The 22,715-nt window shown below is 41.3% G+C and overlaps 1 protein-coding gene across 1 annotated transcript; it reads left to right on the top strand.

Moving 5' to 3' along the window:
* Positions 1 to 372: 372 nt before the first annotated feature.
* Positions 373 to 22,628, top strand: wipf1b (WAS/WASL interacting protein family, member 1b). Its single transcript, XM_070841259.1, has 10 exons — positions 373 to 495; positions 7,387 to 7,494; positions 14,909 to 15,011; positions 15,437 to 15,566; positions 15,890 to 16,057; positions 16,282 to 16,996; positions 18,892 to 18,992; positions 19,186 to 19,416; positions 20,294 to 20,410; positions 20,868 to 22,628. Exons 3-10 carry the CDS (start codon positions 14,952 to 14,954, stop codon positions 20,918 to 20,920), a joined length of 1,575 nt encoding a protein of 524 aa, XP_070697360.1. The 5' UTR covers positions 373 to 495; positions 7,387 to 7,494; positions 14,909 to 14,951; the 3' UTR covers positions 20,921 to 22,628.
* The last annotated feature ends 87 nt before the right edge of the window (positions 22,629 to 22,715 follow it).

The following is a 22,715-nucleotide window of genomic DNA, read 5'->3' on the forward strand; positions in this document are numbered from 1 at the left end:
CTAATGTAGTTTAATTGTAGACAATGAACCCCTGAACTAATATGATAAATGTGCTGTAGTATTATAAAGTTAGCTAAAGCTGCCAAAGCTTGAAAAGTTGCGTTAACTGGCTAATTGTTAGCTTGTACTATGAGTGCCAAACTAAGCTAACAACCAGCCACTTTAGCTCAACTGCCTGAAAATGTTTTTCAGTGAGCTTTGTGCTAATTATGGTCTCATTTCGCTGACTTAGACATCCCGTGGCGTCAGTGCCACCTTTCATCTCCTCTCATTCCTCCAGGTGACATTATTTCCCCACACAGTGTTTAGCAGGAGAGACTTGGCGCAGCCCGGTGTGTGTACGGCTCTAGACGAGGCCAGTTTAGTCTGCCCGCCTGCCTGCCAGTCCTCTGCAGACCTCAGGATTGGCTGCACGGAGCTCCTCAACGCCGACCACAGTTTACAGACGGTCGATGGAAGATTATTAGCCGTGCACAGCGTTTCATACTTCCAGAGGTGGGTTAAGCAAACGCTATCTTAAAGTCTTGTCCAAGTTTTGTGTTTGTGTGCGCGTGTGGAGAACAGCCTCAGTGAAGCGGAAACCGTGAGACCCGAGTTCGCTTTACAAGCAAAAAGAAGTTGTCATCTTCCAGAAAGCAGCTGATTCCAGCAGTGATGGCGAGTGAAGACAGACCGACTGTGTACTTCACCGGCTAAAGAGGCATTTAGTTGGTTACAAACGTCTTGCAAACTGGTTACAGGGCTCTGGCAGAGGTCTTGGCACCAGGCCAAGGTTTGTCCTTTTCTCACACATGATGATGGTCAGTGCGAGTCTGGTATTGACTGTTTTTCTTTTAAAACTCCCCGTGTTTTCATAGACTGGTCTGCTGTGAGGATGTAGCTCGTCACAGAAGGCATGTGTTTTTGCCAAGAGGGCTGCAGAGGGAGAGAGAGAGAGGGAGAGAGAGAGAGAGAGAGAGAGAGAGATGGGGGAATGGACTGCAGTGTTTCCACATATTTGGGTTTTACTTTCAAAGAGCTTTGTAGGGAGTAGGGACCACTGGAGGGTGCACACACACTCAAAGAAATGCTCTTGACTTCAGTTGGATATATCATCCACAGCATTTAAGTCATGGAGCCAAGGGAAAGAAATTTGTATATACTGTATCTGTGTGTGTTTGTTTGTTCTCAGCCTGTCAGAATGCCATTTGGCTGTAAACAGTTTCTCTCCACACACTTATTTACTCCATGGCTGGGCTTGTTCTGTAAACACTGAGTTTATAAAGAACTGCTTGCTTTGAATGGAGGAATTTAGAGTTAACACATGGCGATATGACACCAACCTAATGGGCAGCAGAGTAACGAAACAGCGTTCCTCCTCTCAGAGGCCCGTCCTCTCACCTTCTTACACAGCAGCTCAGCAGATCAGCGACTGGCTTGTCTTTGCTCTGGCTGGACTGTTAAAGTCAGAACTTCATGCTTCTCTGTTTAGCCGGGGTGATTTTTCTCAGTATTGTGCAACTACATCTCTAACTTATTTGGACTAATCCTCCTTTTGCAGAATGGGTGCATGTGCCCGATGTGGGAGATGCAATTATGCAACATGCTAGTCAAGGGCCGGGCAGCACAGTTGACACGAGGATCCCTATATAAATACGATTTTTTTTCCTGATAGTGATATCCTGTACGGCACAATATGAAGGGGAAAATCCCATATAATAATCTAGCTGTTGTTCAGAGTGTGACACTATTTTACATACTTGCATGCACCACATCAGATGGAATTTAGCACGTGAAACAAAAAAACAAAAAAAATATGAAATGATTAAAAATGCAAGTTTTTATTACAGTTTGCTTTGATTTGTGGTGTAACCATATTATCAGTACAAGATAACACTGAAAGTTAATAAATATTCTAATATTGTATTGAATTATCATTAGCATAAAAATAATCTGACGGCCATTCTTATTGTGTGAATTTACACGCTCAGCATGGAGGAAACTATGTTTATTAGTCTGTTTATTAATCTACTGAATTTATTTATTCATCTGCCTCTGTTTTCTCACCGATTGAGTCGTCTATTTTCAGCTCTGAAGAACAGAAAATGTCAATCATCAATTTCTCTCAACATCTCGTTTATATTAAGTGGACTTGGACTTTTGAAGGGAGCCACAGTGCAGTTTGGTGTTAGGACAGTGGGATTATCCTGAGCAAGAGAAATTTGGAGTAACTGGAGTAGCTTTGATCATGATGACTAAGACGGATTTACTCAAGTTAATTCGGAGTCTTTGGCAGTCATATAGACTTGTGGGATATTGATTCACAAGGGTGTGACTATATTGACTTTTGTGTCTCACTGTTTGTCGTATGTTTCTGGATCAGTCCATTTAAAATGAACAAGGATCCATTGCCATTAATCCTCAGCTTTTTTCGAACAACAACCACTGTAATATTTTGTTTTTTAGTGTTTTAATGCTGTGCAGTTCAGAGCACTTAATAATGCCTCTCTCTCTCTCTCTCTCTCTCTCTGTCACCTTGTTTTTTCTCAGAAAAAGAAGTACTAGTCAGATGAAAAGTTCTCACAGCGAACACGTGCTGTGTTAAAAACCGATACAGTGCTAGCACTGTTGAATAAAAAGAAAATAGTCAGAAATATCAACTAATGTCCATTTATCTTGTGTCTGTCCTGGTTATCATTTTGAAATTTACTGTAAGAGGAACTTAAATATAAAGATGTTCATGCTTCAGGATGTGTTTGCCTTGACTGACAGGTGTCTCAGCTCATACAGCAGTAGTTGCCTCTATTCCACATCAGTTCCCCAAATTTGGATTTTCAGGGTCCGGTCCTGACAAAGTTGGCATGGGACAGTTGGATGGAATAATTATTCATAGGCCCGTGGTCTGTGTTTGTTTCTTTATATTTGCGTCTTGATATGCTACGCTGGTTCCTGTGCTGGCTGTCACCCAGCAGCAGCTCTGTGCAGAGGCTTTTTAATATTTCTCAGACCTCGTCAGTTTATGTTAAGCTTTCATCAAGTAACGTGCTGAGGTCATTGCACAGCAGAGAAGAGTCTTGTTTACGTGCTCATGTTGCCTCTGGTTGTGTTCTCATTTATGTGATTTGTCACAGAACTAGTTTTAGTTCATTGTAGCTTCGAGTTCTTGGCATTCCTCAAGAGCACAGTGGGACGAGGCCAGCATTGGTTAGGAAGTGAGGGGCCGGGTGAATCTCTGCTGTGTCTCTCAGCTCCTCCATTTATTCAAACTTATCTTGTGTCCTGCCTTTTTAAATGAATTCAGATATGTCCTAAACAGCCTCTCATCTTTTCCTGCTAAGCATTCAGAGATGTGATGTGAAAAGATTTGCAACACTATTAGGCATGTTTTGCGGTCAGAAGGAAGCGTGTGCATTTGTTTAGCGTGTGTAGGTGGTAGAAACATCAGGCAATACTCTGCTCTCTCTCTTTGTGCTCAGCTGTGTTTCCTGTGTAAAGCATGTGATCCTGGCATCTCTGTGTCCATCCAGCTTTGAAACTCATGACCATGTGCCTCATGTGTCGTGAATGCAACAGGTCAACATCATCAACTGCGAAACACGAGTGATATATGTGGTCAGCAAATCCAAGACTCATAAAAATGATATTAGTGATGACATTTCACTCATTTTGTCCCGTCTTCTTGCTGTTCACTAATTTGAATACACGTACAATGAACCTGCTATGATGAATTCTCAAATCTTAAGACAGTCTTGGCATTAAAATAAAATTTTGTTGGGTGTGTCAGAGTTAGTTTTCACACAGCTGAAGCATTCGAATGACATTTTGTGGCATCTCTGCATGGCCCACAGTATATGAGTCATGTGGTGTGATGTGTGATCACAAAGCATCTAAAGTGAATGACTAGCCTGCAGGCGAGTTGCACTCATGTTCATGTGACTGTGACATACAGGACAAGGGGGGCTATCAATCCTCTGTCTATCCTCCTCTTCAGTCTCCTTTTGTAGTCATTTAGGCGAATGAATGTAATGACTCTGTGCCCTTTAGATTTCTGTTAATAACGTCATCGACTTCCACATTCCAGGTTCTGTGGTGAGATGAGAAAACTCCAAGAAACACTTGAACCTGGTGACGTTACTTCAGTCTGTTGTGCCACAGGCACTCTGCAGGACTCGTGCTGGTCACAGAGAGGAAATATTGAAAACATTAAGACACAATATTGCCCCTGTTGCAACAGCAGGCTCTAGTGCTCTTTTGTAAGATTTTCGAGGCCTGAGATGCAATGATAATATTATGGTTCTGAGGAATGTGTGCACGCAATACAAGACACAGTCCAATACAGCAGACCTGAAAGACCAATCCGATGAAGCTTTTTTTGGTTAGAATTGTTAGAGCTGTTTGTTGTGTATTTAGTGCATTTAGCCTATGTTGTCATGATTTTAGATTTTTTTTTTTTCCTTGCCACAATACATGATTCAGTGTTTGTAACTGGTGCAGCAGCATTTCGGGTAGCAACCCTCTGTTAAAGAAATAGTTTGAAATTTTTGCAAATTCAGATGAAAAGATCAATACCACTATCTTTCAAAAAATGAATAAATGATGCTACAGTCAGCAGCTGCTTAGCTTAGCTTAGCTTAGCACACAGACTGGAAATGGGGAAACAGCTGGCATGCCTCAGTCTAAAGTTGATAAAACCTTCCAATGAGCAGTCCTAAAGGACACTTAATTTTTTTTAGAAAAAAAGGCACAATTCTCTGATTCCAGCATGCAAATATTTTCTGGTTTCTTTACTCCACTGTGATGGTAAACTGAATATCTTTGGGTTGTGGACAAGACCTTTTGAGGATGCCTTTTTGGGCTTTAAGCAACAATTGCTGACAATTTTCTGACATTTTATTGCTCAAACAACTAATCAAACAACAAAATTGAGAAAATAACCAACAGATGAATCAACAATGAAAATAATTGTTTGTTGCAGCCCTATGTCTCACTGTGAAGTACGAAACCTAGTTGCGCTATTCCTTTAAAGCTGACCTATTAATTTATATTCAACTAAAATTAATCTTAAATCATCATTAGGATTTACTGTAGTTGGCGCTTGAATTGCTGATTCAGCAGCCACAAAACACTGCATCATGATGTAATGTGCTAAGGGCATCTCAGATGTCTTGACAGCACATAAACTGCATTTCAGCAGAAAGTCACAGACACTGATGACACACTATAGGATAACAGCTTGACATTTCTGTATCCACAATCTCACATTTGTTTGAGTCCAATCCAGACAAAGTGAACAATATGAATTTGACTGAGCTGCTACTTGGTGCATGGCGTTATGTTACAATACAAAGTGTCTCTGCTTCCTGTTCTTTGTCCAACCAACAAACATAAACAGAGTTTGAAAAAAATCCAAAGATTTTGACATCTGGGTTTTCTTTTTCGCAACAATGAGGTAAGTGATTGATTTAGGAAACAATTCAAGGGGATGTGGATGTGTGTTTGGTTTTTGGATGTTTCATTCTCAGTCACTTTATCGGTATCAGTTCCAGCAGGACCTGCAATGGTTGAAAAGTCTCTTTTAGCTCAAAATATGGGGTCAGATGAAGTTCCCTCTGCACATTTGTATTGTCTTCAGGCTAGGTGCTAATAGGGTGAGCATTTTGTCTTGATGCAGTTGCCAATTGCAGTGGCCTCTGTGCTGAACACTGGCCTTTTTTATGGTTAACTGAAGTACCAGCTCAGACACATTTTCCCCTCAGACTGGAGCCTGGTAAAGAAAAACAGCTGAGCACAGCGGAGAAAGCCAAGGTGTCTCTTTAAGACGCGGGGCTGCAGTTGGCTGGAAAGAGGAGGAGACGAGGGAGAGTATTGAAGTGCAGCCGATGGGGTTGGCAGACCGCCGCTGACTGTGTTGCGAGGCAGGAAGTGTGACACTGAGAGCACAGGAAGTGGCTGCTGCGAGCTATGCTAACCCCTTTTCATCCAACAGCTTTATGGACTGGGATCAATTCACCCTCAGTTAAATAGAAGCTGTTCTTCATTTTCTCATAATAAAACAAAAGAGATGGCTTTGCTTTAAAGTTCTTCACACATGTGATGTATCAAAGCCTTCTAATATATTTCAGAATGCATTTAGAAGAAAATCCACTTTCTGAGGTGGATGAATTCCCAGTAGGCATATTATAAATGTAGCTGAAAACAAAATGTTTGGGCTTCACCCGTTTGCTGAAATGCTCTGAGAATTTGAAAGACAAGAGACAATTAGAATTGGCAATCAAATGAATTTATTGAGTACATAATACCCCTGTTGCAGTTTGATTTTGACTGATTTCCCTCTAATTTATTCCATAATTTCCTCTCCATCTTGTCTCTGTGTTCATCTCTCCTCTCATCCTTTACTTCTCTGTTGTGGTCGTGTGTGTGCGCATGTTTTCACACTTGGTCAAAACCATATATATATAACCAAACTGTTTCTCATGACTGCGTGTAAAACAAATGAGTGACCAATCACTTCTCTGCTCTGATGTCTCATCCTTTTGACATGATGGATTTTCTTTCCCTGGATAAACAGAGGAAGTACAGTAAACAATCACAATACTTTTCAGTAGATGATGGATTTTCATATTGTGGTTTTCTGATATACTGATTTATCTGACGTGGTACTGTAATTAAATTTCAGAAGTTCTCAACATCTAGTCACTGGTCTGATTTTGATTGAATTCAGATGAAATGATGACAGTGGCGGTCATGCATCAAAGTAAATAACATGTTTACTTGAGAAGACTGTCATTATGAATTTTGTCATACATGGCAAAATTTTAGAATACATTTACAGTATTGTGAATTCACTCTAATAATTATAATAATAATATGAAAAAAGGTCAAAACATTCATAGAATGCAAAAAATCACGTAAATTACAACATTTTAAAAGAACAGCACCTGTTTTTAAGTGCAAAGCAGAGTGCAAAGAGAAACATTATTACTAGTTAAAGGTTTAAGTGAGGAGAGAAGTGATTTAGCTCTCTGTTAGAAATATTTAGTGAGCCGTTTTTCCTGGCGTCTGCAGGTAGAGTCCTCCTTAGTTCTCTAGTTTTATATTTTGTTGCACTATTAACTGAATGACTGAAATGTGGTGGATTTCTGCTTCGCCAGCTTGTTGAACCTTGTTGCAGACTTCATTTTAAACCCCAGCCCCAATGAGAACCCCACCACCCCTCCCCCTCCCCCAGGTGGGGAACTGAAAAAGGGGAAGTGTCATGTGCCATATATAAGGTTTGTGTGTGTTGTAGTTGGACTTCTCTGAATGTGAGGTGTGAGCTAAGAGGAAGAGGAATCAAGAACTTGGTGCAGAATGTTTTTTTTAAAGATTTTTCGACGCTGCTAATCTTCCGCTTTTTTCTGATTTCAGTTGTATGTGGCTGCTGTTCACATTTTGCATTTTTATGAGGAATGTGCAAAGGTCCTTCTTCTACTGTCTTCTGAATGTACTGCTGATTCTTCTATGGACACAGATTGAGTAAGTAGACTCTATGGTTTTTTTTTTTACATTAAAGTTGCAGTAAAACTAGAGAAGACATTTTTTGAGGAGTGTGTTTTGGTAACAAAATACAAAAGAAAAGGCAACATCTGAAACGTGAAACCAGTCTCTGACAACTTTTTGCAGTTTTGCCTGTGGTGACTTTGTTCTGAAGAAAAGATCTTATAAAAAAACAAATTCAGTCTGTGAATTTTTCTAAGTGAATTTGTTTCCTGCGTTTGAAGCTGAAACAAAGAGGTGATTAATCATTCATCATGTGAATGTTTCTGTCAGGCTAAATAAATAGTGTGATTTTAGTAACGTGATATGGCATCAGTCCTTAAGGGGACATCTCAACTAATGCCCCCACTCTACAGGAAGATCAGAGGTCAAGTTCAGCTGACTGAACAGCATCTCTGGAGAAAATCATGTATTTCACTGATTTAGGTCCTAATCAAAGTTTAGCTTTCATTCTTTTTTCAATATATTTAACCAGTACTGTTCATGGTAGCAACAAGCAAATACACAGACTAGGAGGTCTTTCATTGCATGTATGCTGTGTATAATTGTTGGTGTATACGAGTGCAGATTTACTGCAATGGATGTAGACCTGTAGAATGTAGATGTGTAGAGGGCTATATTGGTATTCACTTAACCACTCATCTAAGGTAGACAGTAAACATAAAACAAAGATGAGCAAGTTACTGAACAAGAAATCAGAGCGCAACAGGGCACCTGCTAATTGCATTTTGATTACCCAGAATCACTAAAAGTGAAATCAGAGATCACTTGGAAAATCACACAGAAACCACCTTTTCTGCAGTGTAACAAGAAGTAAAGGAGACTGCAATGTTTTGTTCCTTGTAGGAAGTAGGAAAGTAAAGGTTGTTGTACTGCATGTTACTCAGTGATTTGATCTGCAAGGGCTGGACGTCTCATTATTTATTAAAGCATCTGCACAATTAATGTGTACACATGTCAAGAGAGGACACATACACAGAATCCTTGCTAAAAAGAAATTCTTTAGTTAATAAGACAAATAGGGCTTTTAGAGGACGTTCATCTGTAAATGTTTCAGTCACAAAATGCACTCAGCACTAATTTATTTATTTGAACAATGTCGAAGAGGTAAAATTAACCTGCTGAGTTGAAGTCTGAATCAACAGCAGTAGAACCACATCTGTTGCCAGATACAGCTGCTCTATGTATGTGTGTGTGCTCGCGTCTGTGTGAGCAAGTGCATGTGAACACACCACAGGATGTTATCTTAGCCACTCAGCACTGTTCCTGCTCGGCCGACACATTTATTACTACTGCTGGGCCACATTCAAAATGTCTAAAAGTACCTTGAAAATGTTCAAAACTTGTTCAGAATCAACTCAGACTTTGAACCTTGAAGTGACCAACTATGAGTTGATGATGAAGACAGGTTTATAAGTAAACTACATCTGAATGTTGTTAATTGTTGAAATACATAAGGTGCGTTTATTGTTTCTGAAACCTTCATATTAACTGTTGAGCTTGGGCGGAGTGGAGTCTAAAGTAATGGGAGGTTTCCACTCAATGGTATACCCACTCCCACCCATCATTACCTCTGTGAAAACCACGTCTGCATTGAAACACAGTCTTTTTTTAGTCATTCTAAAAGAATAGCTTAAGGTAAGCTAGTTACATACTTAAGATGGTTGAATAGTTAAGCTTCAGCTGTTGATTTTGACTCGTTTTTTTTTCAGCTTTTGGAAGTCATCCATCCACCCATCCATCTATCCATTATCTATACGGCTTATCCCTAAGTGATGTGTGGGGGCTGGAGCTAATCACACATGATATTGGGTGAGAGGCGGGGTACACCGCCTGGACTGGTTACCAGTCAATCACGGGGCTCTTGGAAGTCAGACAGTTCTCTACCCCAATTTGCACATTAATGTAATGTAATGTGTAATGTAAAACCAGCTGTTCTCTAACCTGGTGGATGGATGGCCGTGAACAAGGGAGTAAGCAAGGCTTTTTCAGTGCACACTACAGCAGTTGAAGCCAATATGTAATGTGGTTCTGGTTGTAGTTGATGTTCTGTCTGCCTTTCAATAACCTGGAGACACAAGGACTGTGCTATGTTGTTATCACTGAACAAGCTAATGCAGTTAATTTTTATACAGCCTCCAAAGTGAACACAGTGTGTGAGATCAGTCAAATTAGCTATGAATTTAAGTACTCATGCAAAGGACTATATTCAACCTCTGAATGTATCCATCTGCTCTGTGGCGCTTATACTGTCAGAGTGTGTGTGTGCAGTAGCTCTAATGAGGTCGACGAGCACAGGAGGTTCAGTGGCAGGATGAAGAGACCTCTTTATGGCCATTTGTAAACTGAAACATATGTGAGCTTCATTCAGTGTGTGTACGTGTGTGCTGACGGTGTGTCTTCAAAGGATCCACACCCTGGAATCCCTCGTATCTCTTTCCCTCCATCTCTACTACTCTCTCTCTTTATCTGTCAAAGGAGCCATTGTGAATGGTTAGCTAATATTAGGCTGCGTGCGTGAGTAAAGATAGAGGGAGGGAGAGCGAGAGAAGTTGTGTTGTGCATTATAAATTTCAACACACACGCCTGTTTCCTATGGCGGAAGTTGATGTCTGTCTACATTCACTCAGAGCGCCTTCAGTATCATCAGCAAAGTGACAGTCGGCTCTTAAATGGACTCAGTTTGCTTGTTGACAGTCACTACATTTAGGTGTATTTTGAAGTTCATTGTACAAATTTCCGTTTCCAAGGGTGACTGCTGCTAAAATGGCAACTGCCGGCCATGAGAAACCAAGTGGGGGTTTTCCATTGCAGCCCCCCCTCCCTTGCAACACTTAAAAAACTCAATCTCATTAACTTGCGTCCTCCTGCCTGACTTCATCTGCCGGTCTTTCATCTGCAGTTGTGTCGGTGTCATTTCATCACTGCTGCAGGAAATGAGTTGATGCATGTTAGTTTCTAAATCCTGATGAAACCTAGTGAATCATAGTCATATTTGAACACATTTCAGCATAGACTGAAGTTAGATGTGCCACTGTGTGTTCACTCTCAGCCTCCTCCAGAAGACCATCTTACCCAGTAAGTTCAGAGTGGTCTGCTTTAACTTTATAAATTCAGCATATTTTAAAATGCAGTTAAGTTCCTTCGGCACAATCTGATAGAAATGCATTTCTCTGTCAGTGAGGGTTCAGTCATGGTGGAGGCCAAACAGAAACATCTGTAACTGTCAGCACAGTGGAAACCTGCACATGTGCATTTGGCTTAAAATCTGCCGGTGTAGCTTGAACAACCAGCTTTTGTGGAGAAGTTTGCTAGTGTGACGTTTTCCTGGTAAGATAATGTTTCTCTTATTTAGCCAAAGCCTTACACTAACTATGGTTGATTTGCTTGACTCAGCTGATATATGACTAAACAATTATTGACAATGTCTTGGTGATTGTTGTTAATTAAATTAAAAAGCCAAATATTTGCTGTTTCACAGATGCAAATAATTGCCTACTTTTCTTGGCTGTATATCATCAGTATAACCAGAAGTTTGGGCTCCTAGGCTGTACGTACTGTAGCTCCAGGCCTCCTGAGCTCTCTTCTTGCTCTGTATTAGAGCTAAGAGCTGTAACATGTTGAGAGTTGATGACATGTTTAAGTACTACCTGGCAAGTTTTGACAGTTTTCTGCTGGTATTCAAGATCAGTAGGAATTCAGGAGTTTGTATTAGTGGTTGCTCCACACAGTAAAGCTTCATCATATATTCTGAGCGATTCTAGCCTCAAATAGTAACAGTCTGTAAATTCAACAGCAACACAGTGTGTTTATGTTTAACCAGATAATATCAAATGTAAAGTCCCTCAAACATGTCAGGCCTTTAATCAGAGGGTCTGTGTTTTCATTTGTTTCTACCAGATTATATTAAAAATCAAGAATTTTCTCTTCTCTCACTGAAATATGAATTCACAAACTGTAATGTAAGAATCAAGTTTCCATGCACTCTAATATCTTCTTAATATTTTTCAAGCTTCTTAAGTATTCTGTCTTAGTGTTGTCACATGCAGAGATCCTGTACATTCAGTGTCCAAGTAAATTAAAGCTGTATATTTAAGCTCTTCATGCTAAAGCATGTGCACTGTACATGTTGTCTATGTCTATGTTGTCTGTTTATGTTCGGCTCTCATGCTGTGCTGTTTTCAATGCTTTTCCCATACTGATCTCTATTGGGAAACTAATGTCCGTCATATTACAGATAAATGTAAACAGATTATCTATAATAAGACCTTAACCAGCCTGTGATTCATCGTGCTGGAGTTCTGTAACAGGTCAGGTCAGCAAAGTTTATTGATATTTTCAATCAACTTTGCATATTAGTCTGTGTAGTCCACAGCTTATATGGTGAGATAAGGTTATTGAATGTGAAATCTGCAAGTCACCCCGCTGACTCAACTCAGATTGTCATCAGTCTGGGTTTTACTAGAGAATTATGGTCTAAATATTTTTGTACACATTTGATCAAGTGCAGTGGGAGACTTGTATTTTTTCAGTTACCTTCAAGAATAATAGTCAGCCATGCTAACAGCTACAGCGGTGCTTTTAACTAAATGCTAATGCTAGCATGGCAACATGCTGGAACTAAGGATGCTAACATGCTGATGTTTTTAGTTTTTACAAGTTATTACAATTCATCCACACATCTGTGCAAAACTTCAAGGCAATCAATTCAATTTAACTGTGTGTAAAGAAAAGCAGGAATAACTGGACTTATTTCTATTGTTGGTAATAATAAATTAAGGGCTGTGTAGATCTTTCACACCTTTAATTTCATGCAAGAACCAGACATTCAAGGTTTCTTCTGTTCTTTTATTTCTTTGATTATTTAGGTGCACACTTTACACCAGAGGAGGTGAAAGCAGCATGCTGTGAGCAGTGGATTCTTGATCGTGTTTGAATAAGGAGAGAGACAAAATCTCAATATCAATCTTGAGTGAGGGTAACAAACCATGCCCGAACGAGTGAGATTAGATGATAAAGGAGGGTCACTGGATGAAACTGACAGAGACTGAGAGAAGAAGGCTGATAGAGGATGCAAAGATGGTGCAAAAAGAGTAAGAGAGCAAACAAAAGGAGGAAAAGAGGGACAGAGATGATAAACAAGTGCAGTGTGTGAGTGATGCCCGGTTGGGAGAAAGTGAAAGGCAGGAGGAGAATGTCAAAATGATGCTTAGCTGAGACGTAGAGGTATCGGCATCCTGGCAACCGGATGGCTGCGGTGCCGGAGCTGTGTGGTGACTTCCTGTTTGTCAGCAGCATACAGGAAGCAAGAGGCCCCTAGAGGATGGTCTGACTGTGTGTATGTGACTTTAAATGAAGTAAGAGGCTGAGCTGTGTGAGAGCGAGGGGAAACAGGCTTATTGCAGTGTTAATTTGAATGTGTGAGTGTGTCTTTGTGTGGCAGTGAGAGTGTGTAATATGCACTTAAATCAAACTTGTTTCTCTTCTTGCCACTTGTGTAACTGCTTTTTTGTGTTTCGCGGCATTTTATCTGCCAAATGTACCTGAAATTAATGTTACAGAAATGATAGTGTAGGTCTGTAGTTGTAACTAGTGTCCTTTCCTAAGTTATCATGAGAAATATGACAGGACATAATTCATTGGGTTTTTTATCACAGATGTCAATGAATTGGACTTTGACCTTGAGCTTGGCATTGTTGATAGGATATAAGAATATTTGTTACAGTTGTCACAGTTCCCCCGTGTTCATGTGTTTCTTTGATGCCTTCAAAGTTTCGTTCTAAACGCTTTTATAATATGGGTGATAGAGAGGTACCTGAATACTACTCTGAGAATTCATTTGTATAAGTGTCTCCCAGACCATACAGTTCAGGTGGGGAAGTACTGTTCTCTGTCTGATTCTTCTCATGTCAGTAATGGGGTTTGACAAACTGTATATAGTCTATAACTTGTATATAGATTAAGTCTTTGGGCTGTTAAATGCAGGTTGTATACTATTTATAATAATGCAGATAATTTAGTTAGATTTTCTGCTTGCAGGGCCGGTCTAAATGAGAAATCCTGTAATATCTCTGTAACATCATTCATATATTGTAACAAATAATAGGAACATAAAAGTAGAAGATGCGAAAGTTAGTGGTTTATATTCAACCTAGAATCGATCCAATCAAAAGCTGTTGCTGTTGCATTAATTTGAATGCACGTTGCACTTCTGGCCATACAAGATTCAGTGATCTGTCTGTATTGTCTTTTGTACCAGCTGTGTTCAGTTAAGCTTGTCTGAATTATATTTCTGGCTGATAGAATGGGCCATTACTCAGTTTCTCTTAATTTTGAAAGTGAACTTTGAGCCTCAGCACCAAAAAGGTTTCATGGCAGTGGTACCAAAAATAATCATGAAATAAGATAAGATTAATTTATATCGTCGTATTTAGGATATTTAAATCTTTTTGCTAGATGCAGTTTTAATCATTTTAGAAAAGCATCAGTTCTTAGTGGCATTAAAACACAACATAAACCAGCATCTTTTTTGCTCAGCACATTATACCTACGCATTGTGTGGTGATTTGTAAGAAAGGGGAATCTGTCCTTGTAAAAATAAACTCTCATGTCATGTTTTAGGGAACTTAACTGTCAAGTTCCGGTTAGATTAAACATTTATTGTACATGTGACATTGCCTGTAAGCTCACTATCAGCTAGGTTGTGCTATTATTCATTGTTCCTTACATATTTCTGCTTAGACTATGTCTATTGTATCTCAATCTCCATCTCTCTAAGAATTCACTTTATTGTGAAAACTCCCTGCAACAAGAAGTTGCAATGTTTTACAAATCCCTGAAACTTTGCATAAAGATTGATCAGATTTGAAGAATGCAGCCGCCATTTCACACATACAAAAATTCCATTTCAGAACAACAAAATTAAACCACAATCTCAACAGAGCAAAAATGGAGCACTTCCTCTCCCTATGACTTTTGTTCTCAGGCACCATCTCTGACACTTCCGGGAAAGCTTTCGTAAGGGATGCTCTGATCACCACTTAGAAAGTCCTAATTTGCTGACCATGATAACTCCTGGATGGATCTTAGTTGTGGTGACCAAGCGGCAACCACCATTACTGATCGTGAGAGACTAAGATCAAAGAAATAACCTCCCAGGAAATCTATCTGTCCCAAAGACATATTTAAGGAAGTGAGAATAACTGTTGTGACCACTGCCTCTTGTGGATTACCAGAGACAAGTTAATAGTTGAGGTTTACTCTCAAACACATATATTTACTCCTCTTACGGTGCTAAGAGTAGATAGGTAGTCTTAGGGTGGTCTCTGTTTTTTTTGTATTTATTTTCTATTCCTCTATTTCATGAAGCGCGTGTGTGTGATCTGTCCTCCAGGGTGCATCGTCCAGTACAGATAGAGTAACGTGGAGAAAGGAAGATGCCAGCCCCGCCTCCCCCACCACCCCCAGGGCCTCCCCCTCCTCCCACCTTGGCTGTTGTAAGTCATTTATCTGTCTGTCTCTCTTCCCAGTCAAATCTGCTGGTCTCTCCTCTTGACCCTACTCAGCAGAGACATCTTGTGGATAAATCTTGTCATATCTTCTCCAGTACAGTCTGTGTAAAGTTTTTTCTTTGCTGTCTGTAATTCACAGTTTTACCTAAACACTCCCTCTTCTGTTATGGTTTAAACTGATTGATGATACAAAGATCAATTAAGTCTTTCATTGTTTTATATCTTCCTGTCTTTACATGGTCTCAGTGACTGTATACATGTATGTGTGTGTGTGTGTGTGTGTGTGTGTGTGTGTGTGTGTGTGTGTGTGTGTGTGTGTGTGTGTGTGTGTGTGTGTGTGTGTGTGTGTGTGTGTGTGTGTGTGTGTGTGTGTGTGTGTGTGTGTGTGTGTGTGTGTGTGTGTGTTTCAGGCCAACACAGAGAAGCCAGTTCTAAGCCGTTCAGGGCAGCAGGGAAGGAACGCTCTGTTGACCGATATTTGTAAAGGCACCAGATTAAAGAAAGCTGTTACCAATGACCGCAGTGGACCCTCACTGGAAAGTAGGTCAAGATCACTTTAATGACACTTATTAGGTAAATCTTTACCATCACAGCGAGGAAAGTTAGTTTGTGGCGAGGTTTGCCACACTAGCCCAGTCACATGGCTGAGTTTATAGCAACAATAGGGAAATAAAACATTTCTGTGTCACTACGACACAGTAAACTCAAGGCAGAGACAACATCAGTGTTTGTAAATGTTTATAAAACATAACCTGTGGGCCCCCACTGGTCTGGATACCTACACAGATGCAGAGTTTATTATATGTCGAAAATGTAGCCTGCACATGAACAATTAATTTAATATGTTTTCTTTGTACTCTCAGAATCCAAGGCAGGAGGAGGAGGTGGAGGAGGAGGAGGAGGAGGAGGAGGAGGAGGTGGTGGTGGTGGAGGAGGTGGAGGAGGAGGAGGAGGAGGAGGAGGAGGTCTAGGAGGCCTGTTTGCAGGAGGAATGCCAAAATTGAGGTCCGCAGCAAACAGAGACTCCAATGGTAAAATCCCCAAAAAATAGTAATGATGATGTATGATGATGATGATGATGATGATGAAGGGGGCAGCACCACGGTTCGGTAGTTAGCACTGTTCTGGGCGCTAGTTGGCCAGCTGGCTTTGGCCTCTCTGTGTGTAGTTTGCATGTTGTCCTCATGCCTGTGTGGGTTTCCACTGGGTGCTCGCTGCATCTAGTGACACTTGTTTTTCCTTTTCTCTCCTCCAGACTCAGGACCCAGCAGAGGACCCGTGTTCCCACCAGGAGGCCGCTCTTCTGGGCCTAGCCCTTTTGGTGGCAGTGGAGGCCCGCCTAAACTCCCAGGAGCTCCTGCTGGTTTCCGTAGCAATGCCCCTGACCTTCCCAAGGGCCGGCCAAATATTACAAGACAAGACACTCCAGGAGGCCCCCCTCCTCCTGTACCCAACACACCTCGACCTAACCAGAGCTTTCAGTCTCGTGGAGGCCCTCCTCCACCGTCACTCCCTGGAGGACCCAGGCCCAGCCCAGCCTCCGGACACCCACCTCCTAGTGTTCCACCAGGGAGGCACGGACCTCTCCCTCCCCCACCAGGAGGGTCCTCAGCTGGACCAAGACCAGGATTCTCTGCGCCTCCCCCTCCCCCCCCAAACAGCAGCCGACCTTCCTTACCGCCTGCTCCTGGAGGGAGACCTCCACTTCCTGATGATCGACCCCCTCCACCACCGGCTCCTATGGGAGGTCATCGGCCATCTATGCCCCGCGACGTGCCTCCCCCTCCTCCCTCTATCAACTCTAAACCCTCTTCCTCTGTGTCCTCCTCACCCGCCTCTCGCCCCTCAGTTGGTGGAGGTGCGCCTCCACTCCCGCCAGGCCGACCAGGCCCTCCCCCTGTCCCACCCAGCCCGACTGCTGGGGACGACCATAGCACCCCTCGTCTGCCCCAAAGGAACAGCTCACTCAGGTACTGCTGAAGTCGAAGTCATTAATCCATATTTGTTTAGTTTTCATGGATGAGGTGGATTAAAGCCCGGTAGTGTACAGTCGTGGCCAAAAGTTTTGAGAATGACACAAATATTAATTTTCACAAAGTCTGCTGCTTCAGGGTTTTTAGGTGTTTTTGTCAGATGTTTCTATGGTATACTGAAATATAATTACAAGCATTTCATAAGTATCAAAAGCTTTTATTGACAATTACACTGAGTTCATGCAACAAGTCAATATTTGCAGTGTTGACCCTTCTTTTTCAAGACCTCTGCAATTCTCCCTGGCATGCTGTCAATCAACTTCTGGACCAAATCCTGACTGATGGCAGTCCATTCTTGCATAATCAATGCTTGGAGTTTGTCAGAATTTGTGGGTTTTTGTTTGTCCACCCGCCTCTTGAGGATTGACCACAAGTTCTCAATGGGATTAAGATCTGGGGAGTTTCCTGGCCATGGACCCAAAATCTTTATGTTTTGTTCCCCGAGCCATTTAGTTATTACTTTTGCTTTATGGCAAGGTGCTCCATCATGCTGGAAAAGGCATTGTTCATCACCAAACTGCTCTTGGATGGTTGGGAGAAGTTGCTCTCGGAGGACGTTCTGGTACCATTCTTTATTCATGGGTGTGTTTTTAGGAAAGACTGTGAGAGAGCCCATTCCCTTGACTGAGAAGCAACCCCACACATGAATGGTCTTAGGATGCTTTACTGTTGGCATGAGACAGGATTGATGGTAGCGCTCACCTCGTCTTCTCCGAACAAGCTTTTTTCCAGATGCCCCAAACAATAGGAAAGGGGATTCATCAGAGAAAATGACTTTACCCCAGTCCTCAGCAGTCCAATCCCTGTACCTTTTGCAGAATATCAGTCTGTCCCTGATGTTATTTCTGAAGAGAAGTGGCTTCTTTGCTGCCCTTCTTGACACCAGGCCTTCCTCCAAAAGTCTTCGCCTCACTGTGCGTGCAGATGCACTCACACCTGCCTGCTGCCATTCCTGAGCAAGCTCTGCACTGGTGGTGGCCCGATCCCGCAGCTGAAACAACTTTAGGAGACGATCCTGGCGCTTGCTGGACTTTCTTGGGCGCCCTGGAGCCTGTTTGGCAACAATTGAACTTCTCTCCTTGAAGTTCTTGATAATCCGATAGATGGTTGACTGAGGTGCAATCTTACTAGCTGCTATAAACTTCCCTGTTAAGCCCTTTTTGTTCAATGCAATGATGACTGGACGTGTTTCCTTGCAGGTAACCATGGTTAACAGAAGAGGAACAATGATGTCAAGCACCATCCTCCTTTTAAAGTGTCCAGTCTGTTATTCTAACTCAATCATGACAGATTGATCTCCATCCTTGTCCTCATCAACACCCACATGTGTTAACGGAGGAATCATTGAAATGATGTTAGCTGGTCCTTTTGTGGCAGGGCTGAAATGCAGTGGAAATGTTCTTTTGGGGATAAAGTTCTTTTTCAAGGCAAAGAGGGATTTTGCAATTAATTGCAGTTGAGCTGATCACTCCTCATAACATTCTGGAGTATATGCAAATTGCCATTATAAAAACTGAAGCAGCAGACTTTGTGAAAATTAATATTTGTGTCATTCTCAAAACTTTTGGCCACAACTGTACACAGCATCCTATCAGTTCTGTGATACGTAAAATAATGTGTTGTTTTCATTAGCTCCATCTGGCTGTATTACCATGTGGCTCATTGCAGATTGTTTAGTTGAGGCAGGTGTACAGATTCAGATTAATTCTGTATGTTGAGTTTCACATATACAGATAGTTTGTTCTTCAAAGTTGAGGTGTTCTCTGTTTATTTTTTAACTGCAAAAACTGCTTGAATGATGCATTGATTGAAATTCTGTTTCTCCTTGGCAGCCATGCTCCAGCTCCGCCACATGGTCGGGCAGGACCTCTCCCTCCGCCACCTAACGAGAGACCACCATCTCTTGGAAGGAATCCATCGACAGCACGCACAGGTGAGCATCCATGGCTGATGAATTGAACAATGGATTACTGCTACATAGAAACCATATAAAAATTTTTTTAAAAGTTTATGATACACTGTATGCCTCCTATGTCAAAATACCATCTGCAATGGAAGCTAATTTCACATAAAAGAATCACTTCACTTTTCATCAGCTAACATGACTATCATTTCTACACCCAAAGGACCTCTTCCTCCCCCTCCTCCCTCAGGTCGTAGCATGGGTGGGGGCAGTGTGAGATCATCGCCAGCAGCTCCTTCTCCTATTGGTCGGCCAGGCCTTGAGCCCCCTCGTGGTGGACCTGGCGGTAGACCTCCCCTCCCTCCAGACAGGCCTGGGATAGGGGGGGCCCCTCCTCCTCCTCCACCACCCATGGGCAACGGCTTTCAAAACTCTCACCACAACCAGATACTGGGTGAGTAAATCCATGAAGGTGCTAGTTTGGTTTATTTGAGCATCGATAAAAGAATCTGTCGGAAGGTGGGGAACAGAAAGCATACATATAATTTGTGTGTATGTGTATATGTATGTATGTGTGTGTGTGTGTGTGTGTGTGTGTGTGTGTTTATATAGATATATATATTTTACAGGCAAATAATACAAACTCTTTTACTAGAGGACTGACTGTCTTGTTACAAAAACTGTACTCTCCCAGTCTCTCCAAGGGAAATCCGTTGCCCTCAGTGTTGTTTTTACCACATGCTTTCCAATGTGTTCAGCTATGGCAGAGAAACCCACTGGCCTCCCGTTTGTGTTGTTTTTATTCCATTCAACCAAGGGAGTAGGTTTGATTTGGAGGCCAGTGGGGACAAGAAGTGACATGGGGTGCTATTAGATTCATAGTTTATTGTGCGAGATGTAATTTTGTTCATAGGATGTTAGTGACTGAGAGAACTGTCTCTTAAATTTGGAACTGATATCAGATTGTCACAAACTGAACAATTTTAAGTTCTCAGGTGGGCAGTTGTTTAGCAACTTAATTTACTGTCTTTTATTCATTTATCTTCGAGTTGCTCTGCAGTTAACTCCTGCTGAAGAAAGAAACCAACTGACCTGTTTATTTTGCTTGTCTTTTTTTACATTGTTTCAGAAGAATCATGTTTAAAGTGAGAAACAAACCCAGTGCCCTCCATTCATGTTCTGTTAGACTGGAAGAGTGTTGCCTGTGATGGAAAAAGTCACTGTCTTGTTAGTGCACTACATGTGTTTTCAGGATGTGTCGAATGTATATTGAGAGTTTTCTCAGTCTGATGGAGACGGACCCACCAAGTTCCATTTCTCACTATAAACAGATGAGTGGGAAAGTCGGTTCACTTTCCATCCAGTGTCGGACCTTCCTCCACCTGAGCCCTACGTGCCCTTCCAGAAGACCTACCCCAGCAAGATTGCCAGCAAGACTGACGGCAAAGGTCAGTATAACACATACACACACACACACACTCACACCTTTTGTCTAATCTCCAAACTGTTTTTCAGGAACTAAAAAAAGAGCCCTGCTGTCCACTAAAATTGGTTGAAATTAGTTAATACTTTTTTTTTGTTGGAAATCTTTTCACTGAGAAATATATTGTTGAAATAAAAATTGCATGATGTGCCTATTTAAGACATATCCAAAAGAAGACTGCAAGAGACCAGTGGAAGAACGTGTATATTAATTAGAGCAAACACACTCCCTCTGCTTTGATTGTTTGATTTTCACCAAATTCGAATTCCTGTTTTCATTCTGACAACCTTTTTCCCAAAATATTCTTTATTGAGATATGCCACACTGTAGCCAGACACAGTGCCACCTGGTGGAAGAAAATGTACTTTCCTCTGGAAAGCTAAAGTAAAATACTAACTCCTATGTGCCTGTGTTCTTTCTAGGTTTAGGTAAAAAGGAGAGAGGAGCTCCTCCTCTTCCTCCTCTGCCCAGGTGAAGAACAGGTGACAGCGAGCACAATCTCTCTCTCTCTCTCCCTCTCTCTCTCTCTCTCTCTCTCTCTCTCTGTGGCACTCATTGTGCCTTTACCTGCAGCCACCTGCATATGGACTACAACATGTAAAAAGAACCTGAAGTACGGCAGATCAAGTAAAAGGACAGACTCTCAATGTGGAGTTTACATCGTGGGCCTCTGCAGCAGCAGCAGCATGGTAGCATTCAAAGACCAAAGCCTGGTCATACTCGGGTACACTGTGCTCAGATAAAAACAAAAAACTTGTACCTCCGAAGGTCCTAGAAAAGTTAGTTCTTTTCAGGTTTACAGCCATGCTGTAGCTGGAAGATGCTTTGTGGGTGGGCTTTGTTGACCACTTACCAACAGTATTTTCATGAACCTCGATCCACATGGACTTCATTCCTTTAACGAACTTGCTGTCGTTTTCTTACAGTTGTTGATAGATTCCATAAATTGCTTGCGACATATTATATTTTATCAGCCAACTACACTTTTAGAAAATAATACAAAGTCTTACTTGACAAATAAAACAGTATTTGGCAGGTAGCACATGTGACTTTCCCAGCTTGTTTACACTGCGCAGACAGCATTAGGTAAAGCCAAATCATCTTATTATTGTCAACAGTCCAAGGGTTATCGTGCAGGACTTGGAAGCCAATAGGTCATTTTCCTATTGTGTGTGTTGATGAGCTGTCTCTCTCTTTTTGTACTTGTGTTTCCCTTGTGCCTTTTTCTATTCAGGATTGTAATTTCAGGCTGCTTAAAAGAGTTAAGGGAATTAGCCTCTGGTGCCTTGTGTGTGTGTGTTTGTTCAGATGGATCGGATCACCTCTGCAGATGTAAATATTACAACAGAAGCAATACAGCAGCTCCATCACCACCATATGTAGAATGCTCAGCATAGCATAGCAAAGTGTCTTAAACATTAAACCAATCTAAAACTGGCCTCCTCTTGCCACTGCTGCATGAAACATCAGGGGAAACACGGGTGTTTTATTTGCCAAAGCCACATGTGCCTTCACAGTATGTGTATTTACATCTGTGTGTTACTGTTGGAACCACTGAACGGTACGCTTCATTTGATTGTTAAATGTGACGTGAGCATGCATTTAATGTCTGTGTTTGAGATGTTTTAAAGGACATTGTATGGTGTTAGGAAGCCTTGGTTTACAATGGAACTGATTCTTATTTTGCTGTCTTGTGAAAAGCTGCATTGACTCACTATGAAGGACCTGTGTATGTATCTGTATTCTGTATGATTTAATCAAGTGATATTGAAGGACTGTATTATTTTAAGTTATGTTTCAGAACTGTTCAGTATTATGTGTTGTTTTTTTTTTGTTTTTTTCGCTTCACCCGGCACTGCTTTGATTGGTCTTTTGTATACGTGATGTATTATTATCATGTAAAGAAACATTTTTTTAAGGACAATCATATGGAAGTAAAACTATTTACATCAATAAATAAAATGCTTTGAGATGCTTTATGTGCTCTAGAAGGGGTGAAATGGACTATTAATTGGACTATAAACATAAAGTAATTTGATATTCCTGTGCAAAGGACTGTCATTTGATCAAGGACAAGGATGGTGAATTGTAATGTCAGCATCCTGAAGAAGTGATTTATTATGCTTTATCAGATAAACAATATGCATAATTTACATGTTTGTGCAATAAAGCTGGACAATACATTGATGCGACAGTGTATCATGATATACAAGACATTAGGATTGTGCTTATTATGATATTATATAGCTTAGATTTCTGCCACATATAGT

The sequence above is a fragment of the Pempheris klunzingeri genome, chromosome 12 (assembly GCF_042242105.1).
Source record: "Pempheris klunzingeri isolate RE-2024b chromosome 12, fPemKlu1.hap1, whole genome shotgun sequence".
Taxonomy (NCBI): domain Eukaryota; kingdom Metazoa; phylum Chordata; class Actinopteri; order Acropomatiformes; family Pempheridae; genus Pempheris; species Pempheris klunzingeri.

What these genes read in the sequence shown, in the direction of transcription:
- wipf1b (XM_070841259.1), top strand. Translation starts at nt 14,952, where the DNA reads ATGCCAGCCCCGCCTCCCCCACCACCCCCAGGGCCTCCCCCTCCTCCC. An exon ending in AGCAAACAGAGACTCCAATG is followed by an intron (nt 16,058 to 16,281) that starts GTAAAATCCCCA and finishes TCTCTCCTCCAG; the next exon opens with ACTCAGGACCCAGCAGAGGA. An exon ending in CAGCAAGACTGACGGCAAAG is followed by an intron (nt 20,411 to 20,867) that starts GTCAGTATAACA and finishes TGTTCTTTCTAG; the next exon opens with GTTTAGGTAAAAAGGAGAGA.